The sequence below is a fragment of the Ochotona princeps genome, chromosome 3 (genome assembly GCF_030435755.1).
Source record: "Ochotona princeps isolate mOchPri1 chromosome 3, mOchPri1.hap1, whole genome shotgun sequence".
Taxonomy (NCBI): domain Eukaryota; kingdom Metazoa; phylum Chordata; class Mammalia; order Lagomorpha; family Ochotonidae; genus Ochotona; species Ochotona princeps.
This window is the reverse complement of record NC_080834.1, coordinates 19163048-19169472: the sequence shown is the minus strand read 5'-3', so window position 1 is coordinate 19169472 and position 6425 is coordinate 19163048. Positions and strand designations below refer to the sequence as shown.

Sequence of the window (6425 nt, the reverse complement as noted above, 5' to 3'; positions counted from 1 at the left end):
CAGCTTAGCGTATGCGCAGCTCTCTGTTGTTCTTCCAGTCCCGCAGCCTTTACCCAGTATACAGAATGGTGCCCAGCGTGGCATTGGTGGGGTTCTGGGACTGCTGGCTGCTAGGTCTGGGGGCCACCTGAACCTATTTGAGTGAAACCTGTAGGATGCCAAGACGGCACTGTTTTCTCCAAGGGACCAGTGCAATGTGCTGAGCTGTAAGTAATTATGCTTTCGGCTCAGTGCATGCACAGCTCACTGTTGTCCCTCCAGTCCCATAGCCTTTGCCCCAGTTTACAAAATGGTATCCAGTGTGGCACTGGTGGGGGTCTGGGCCATCAGATCCACCCTGTTCCTGCACTGCCTACTTGGGGTCTGCCACTGTTTCTCTTACTTGTGGCCAGATCCAACAAATCAGCAGCATGGGCAGTTCATTGTCTGGGTTCACTCCTGAGCTCCTGGTGAACTCCCCCTTCCCTCCTGGCCACTGGTGGAGCTTTGGCTGCTGATGAAGCCATGGTCACCTCATGCTGCCCCCCACTGGGGTATCTGATCACTGCAACACTGCTCTGTAGTGTGCACCGCTTCCCCGTGTCCATGAGCCTCAAAGTGCTGCACTGCCATCAGCCTGTCCTCTCCTGTCTCCTGGAATCTGCCCTCTCTGCTGCACTCTGACGAATGATTCTCCGTGAGTTTAAACCTGTCTCACCCTATATTGCCATCTTGCTCTCTGTACTTTAATTCTTTAGTGCCCATGAGTTCTTTATTAAGAAATCTGGAATGGTGGGTGAATGACCTAAGATAACAGATGAATAAAGAACTTAAGATGCACGTTTTGAGTTTTTCCCATACTGATTTTGAATATCAATGTCCTTTGCAGACAAGGCATAAATATTTAATATTTATTTTAATGTATATCCTTAGCTCAGAAATGAATCAGGAATGAAGAGTCTTTCCCCCTCCTCTTTGGAATATTATTTTCATATTATAATTGAGTAAATATTGTTATGTTTTCTATATGTCTTACTATTTCCTGTATGTGTTTCTTATATGTCTTACAGACATTCAAAGATTATTACTGCTGAATGTTCAGTTGGTGAAATTGGAAGTCTTTCAGAAGAAATAAATCAAGACGGTAAGAAATAGATACATATATATTTGAAATGTGCCTTTCATCAAGTAGTAAGGAATCATCAGGACTTAAGATGATCCCTTTTGAAAATAAAAATCCATTTGGAAGGTCATATGTGTGGCTCAGTGGCTAAGTTGTTGCTTGGTACACCCACACCTGTGATCACGTATGGCCCACTTTCCTGTTAGCTTAGCTCATCCTGGAAGGCAGTAGGTAATTTAAAAAAAAAAAAAAGCCTGTCAGAGTGCAGTGTCAATCATTGTTTTTGTGATCTCCTTCTGTCTAACAGTAAATTGTATTTGCCAATAAGGGCATAGAATGAATATAAGTGGAGAAGCAAAACATATATACATATGGAACTGGAGTGCAGAGTATTTGCTAAAACGTCACATTGTGTTGTGTGATTTAAAATATAGAAATCAAGGCTGGCACTGTAGCAAAGCAGACTTAGCTTCCACCTATGGCACTGGGATCCCATGTGGGCTCATTGTGCCAGGGAAGCCCCGGACTTCTGAATTGTAAGTCTCCACCTTGGACCCTGGAGTGCAGCCAACACTTCGCTGTCGTGCTCTGAGTGCTCCGTGTTGCACAGCTCTAATGCCTTGTCTCAGCCGGAAGTTTAATGCAAAAGCAAGTGTCCCAGGGGATTGTGTCTGTGATGGGGATTTGGTATGTGTTTACCAAATAGACTGGAATAGGAACAAAGCTCAGCGTTAAAGAGAGAATTTTAAGTGCTGCTCTCCATACTGAGCTTTGATTAAGTCAATGGGGCAAAATTGGAGCTTGGGATGTTTGGGGCAAGTAAAAGCCATTTCATGGTCTCAAGAGATGGTTGTTCTTTTTGTCTCCGGAGGACTCACTCTCTTTCATGTTGCCCAGTGTCACCAGCCACTGTGAGTAATTACAGCTACAGAGATGTTTTACTCCGCATTTTCTAGAGTCTCTATCATAGAGCTAAAAAGACTCCTGGGTTGTCTGAGCCTGTTATTAGTAATGTCTCTTTTTATTAAATCCCCTTTTAGTTTTCAAAGAAAGAAGATTTCTTTGCTTATTTGAAAGTCATAATTACAGAAATAGAGAGGGGTCTTTCATCTATTGGTTCACTTACCAGGTGGCCACAACGGCCAGGGAAGAACTAGGCCAAAGCAAGGAGCTGCCTCTGGGTCTCCCCTATGGGTCCCTTAAGGGCCAAAGTACTTGAGCTGTCCTTTGGTGCTTTCTTAAGCCATTAGCGGGGAGCAGGTTCATTCCTGCTATGTGAGAGGCCAGTGTTATGGGTGGCAGCTTTGCCCACTGTGCCACAATGCTCTCTCTTCTTCTTCTTTGTTTTTTTTTTTTTTAAAGATTTATTTATTTATTTATTTGAAAGGCAGAATTACAGGAAAAGAAATATCCATCCACAAGTTTACTCCCCAGATGGCCACTATAACCTGGCCAGGGGCAGGATGAAGCCACGAACCGGGAGTTCTATGTAGATGTCCATGTGGGTGGACAGGGGTCCATGTTCTACTGCCTTTCCAAGCACATGAACAGGGAGCTGTTGGGTCAGAAGTGGAGTAGCTGAGACTCAAACTGGGGCTCATATGGGATTCCTGAGTCATGGGCCATGGCTTATCCTGCTGCAACATTACGCTAGCCCAGATTCACATGGTAAATAAGACACTTGCTTTTATATGTCTTTGTGGTAGATTTATGTTGTAGCTTACAATTACTCATCCCTTCATTCCAGCATTAGGACAAAATCTTGTCTTGTAGGAAATTGTTTAGAACAAGACTTTTTTTCCTGATCTAAGACATGTTTTAACTTTAGTGTTGATGTGAGATACTAAAATATACTTTTGATAGTCTGTTGGCTTGTAGTTAAATGAGATTCAGGTGCGAATTTTTGGTTTTGCTTTGGAGCTTTTTTTTTTTGTTCTTTGTCCTCATGTAGATAAATGAGATGTTATTTGAAAAATGTGTTTGAGTTGCTAGAGCATGGACTTGATATCTTATCGATCCTGCAGAGCCTACGCGCGTGCGCTCCCAAGCTGCTGTGGATGGCCCTGGCTCTCCTGACTGCCCTTCCGAGTAGGATGTCACTGAGATCTCTCCAATGGAGCCTCCTGCTGCTGTCGCTCTTGAGTTTCCTGGTGATGTGGTACCTCAGCCTGCCCCACTACAATGTGATCGAACGTGTAAACTTGATGTATTTCTATGAGTATGAGCCAATTTACAGACAAAACTTCCGCTTCACTCTCCGAGAGCATTCAAACTGCTCTCATCAAAACCCATTTCTGGTCATCCTGGTGACTTCTCACCCCTCAGATGTGAAAGCCAGGCAGGCCATTAGAGTTACTTGGGGTGAAAAAAAGTCCTGGTGGGGCTATGAGGTTCTTACATTTTTCTTACTGGGTCACCAGGCTGAAAGGGAAGACAAAATGTTAGCGTTGTCCTTAGAGGATGAACACCTTCTTTATGGTGACATAATAAGACAAGATTTTTTAGATACTTATAATAACCTGACCTTGAAAACCATTATGGCATTCAGATGGGTCACTGAGTTTTGCCCCAATGCCAAGTACATCATGAAGACAGACACTGATGTTTTCATCAATACTGGCAATTTAGTGAAGTATCTTCTAAGCTTAAACAACCCAGAGGAGTTTTTTACAGGTTATCCTTTAATTGAGAACTATTCCTATAGAGGGTTTTACCAAAAGACCCATATTTCATACCAAGAGTATCCTTTCAAAGTGTTTCCACCCTACTGCAGTGGCTTGGGCTATATTATGTCCAGAGATTTGGTACCAAGAATCTATGATATGATGGGTCATGTAAAACCCATCAAATTTGAAGATGTGTATGTTGGGATCTGTTTGAATTTGTTAAAGGTGGACATTCATCTTCCAGAAGATGTAAACCTTTTCTTTTTGTACCGAATCCACTTGGATGTCTGTCAGCTCAGACGTGTGATTGCAGCCCATGGCTTTTCTTCTAAGGAAATTATCACGTTTTGGCAGGTTATGCTCAGAAACACGACATGCCATTACTAGCCTCACACTGTCACAGCAGCCCAGTGCAGGACAGGAACGCTGAAGCTGGCACTGTGGGAAACTCGTGGGAAAGTCACTGAGCCAAACGTAAGGCAAACCCAGACTGGCAGCGGGAGCTTATGCCGGGATTCATTCCGACATAAGTCAAGTCGGGCTCTTTAAAGATAATATTCAGAGGAATTAAAAATCTCACCAAGGAATTTACTTTTATTTCTTGACTGGGACCAAATGATTTAAACACCATTCTCTAGATTAGATTTTCTTAAAGGATTTCACTGAATTCTAAGTATTAGTTGTTTATAACAAACAGTGTAGAGTTCTTTATATTGAGCGATCCAAACACTTAATGGATTTCCACTTTACAAAAATCTATGGTTCTCTGTGAGAAATTTCCCTGATGTTATACTGAGTACAATTTTATGTTTTTGGTCATTCAGAAGGTACTTCTAGATAGTGCTATATTTCAGAGTTATAAATGATTATTTATTACTTTGAATGTTTTATGTGTTTAAATGCTATGGTGACTTTCCATACTGCATAAATAGAAATGAATCATTTTTTACCACTGAACTTTGTTCCACTTACTTTAATGGTCAATTTATTATCAGTATACCCATTAATGTGAAGTCATAAGGTTATTATTGCATATAAGTAATCTCTTGGAATTTGTTACATATTTTATTGTGGTAATATAGAGAGAGAATGATTAAGAAAATCTGTGTTACTGTGTTTTAGAAAAATATAGTTCCTAATGTTTTTATATGTTACTTCATCTGTCTCATTTTTATACCTGAAAATTAGGAACACTGTAGACTGCCGGGCAGTGCGTTTCCTTCTGGAAACAACTCTGGACAGAGAGGAAGGGTGAGGTCCAATGATTCTCACCCCAGCAGTGGGACTGCGAGGACAAGAATGGTACTCTGTCACGTGTGTTTTCTTGTTAATAATCAGTTTTTGAATAAAGAGGAAAAAATGTTGTTGATACTTTCTGATCGAAGTGAAATTGCTGCTGTGTGTAAAGGTTGGCTTTGACTCCGATCTCATGCTTTCCTGGCGGACGTGTCTAGTAAAGTTATCTTGTTGGATCAGCTCCTGGCTGGTGCAAGTGGAGGACATATTTCTCATGATCCTGGGATTACGCAGCTCTCTATTACAGCGGTTACAGGATCAGAAGCGCTCTTTTTTTTGTTATTTACACAGTGGCAAAGATCAAATATTGAAAATAGGTGTTGAAATAATCAGATTTTCATAATTCTGTAGGAAAAACTCAACTGAAATAGAAATTACTTGTAATACATGATTCTGTATAACAAGGCTGTTTCTGTTTTCCTAGAATCACACCTGAACCAGTCACAGTAAAGCCAGTTAGCTCTATGTGGAGTGAATCTGTTGCCTTGCTAATTTCTAGCAATGTAGGAGTTTGTTTCCTCCTTTCACTTTTTTGAAGATTTATTTATTTTTATTGGAAAGCAGATTAGATTTACATAGAGAAAAAGAGATGGAGAGAAGATCTTCCATCCACAGGTTCACTCCTCAGATAGCATCAACAGCAGAGCTGAGCTGATCTGAGGCTGGGAGCTTCTTCTAGGTCTCCTACGTGGGTGCAGAGTGCCAAGGCTTTGAGCTGTTCTCTGCCATAAGCAGCTGGATGGGAAGTGGAGCAGCCAGAACACGAACCGGCACCCATCTGTGCTGCTGACATGTGCAAGGTGAGGATTCAGCCATTGAGCCATCATGCCTCACCCAAGATTTACTTTCTTTTCTTTCACTTTTTTTTTTAAATTTAAAGATGCACTTATTTTTCAAAGAACAGGCTGAGTTAGGGTCCGGTGTGGTAGCTTGGTGAGTCACCTGTGCCCCTCCAGCCACGCCTTCCACGCCCACCAGGGCTCTGCTGTGCAGGCAGCAGCCGCCTCCCACCAGGTTTCCTCTTCCCCAGCTTCTCCCACTTGGGCAGCTTAGCTGAGTGCAGCCACTGGGATCGCAAGGGGAGTCTACTTGTGGATCCTGGGATGGTTTCTCCCTAATCAGAAGAGACATAGGAAAGAGCTTTTTATGTTCAAATAGAGATGAGGCTGTAATGGCAGGATCTGTGGCAGTCGTGTGGGTTCCCCGAGGAGAGGAGTGCAGCCTGAAGGCCAGAGAAGCTTTTCTGTTTCAGATTTTCCTCTTAAATGTTCCATTTCCTGGCCAGGGTTCCCTCTATTTTCCCATTAAGGCCTCAGTTCCCTTTAACTTTCTGAGTGTATTTATTGCAGATACTGCAAAGC

The 6425-nt window shown here is 42.3% G+C and overlaps 1 protein-coding gene across 2 annotated transcripts; it reads left to right on the top strand.

The window, feature by feature from the left end:
• Positions 1–1047: 1047 nt before the first annotated feature.
• B3GALNT1 (beta-1,3-N-acetylgalactosaminyltransferase 1 (globoside blood group)) lies at positions 1048–5018 on the top strand. Of its 2 annotated transcripts, none has more exons than XM_004598333.4 (2): positions 1048–1123; positions 3127–5018. In XM_004598333.4, the coding sequence occupies exon 2, from the start codon at positions 3160–3162 to the stop codon at positions 4153–4155; it is 996 nt and encodes a 331-aa protein (XP_004598390.3). In that variant the 5' UTR covers positions 1048–1123; positions 3127–3159; the 3' UTR covers positions 4156–5018. The 2 variants fall into 2 exon arrangements, with proteins under 2 accessions (XP_004598390.3, XP_058517157.1); XM_058661174.1 differs by lacking the exon at positions 1048–1123 and adding an exon at positions 1897–2013.
• The last annotated feature ends 1407 nt before the right edge of the window (positions 5019–6425 follow it).

Excerpts from the sequence above, each read along its gene's own strand:
- B3GALNT1 (XM_058661174.1), top strand. The coding sequence starts at position 1,909 with ATGTTTGGGGCAAGTAAAAGCCATTTCATGGTCTCAAGAGATGGTTGT. Across the intron at positions 2,014-3,126 it reads GCCCAGTGTCACCAGCCACT|AGCCTACGCGCGTGCGCTCC; the intron begins GTGAGTAATTAC and ends TCGATCCTGCAG.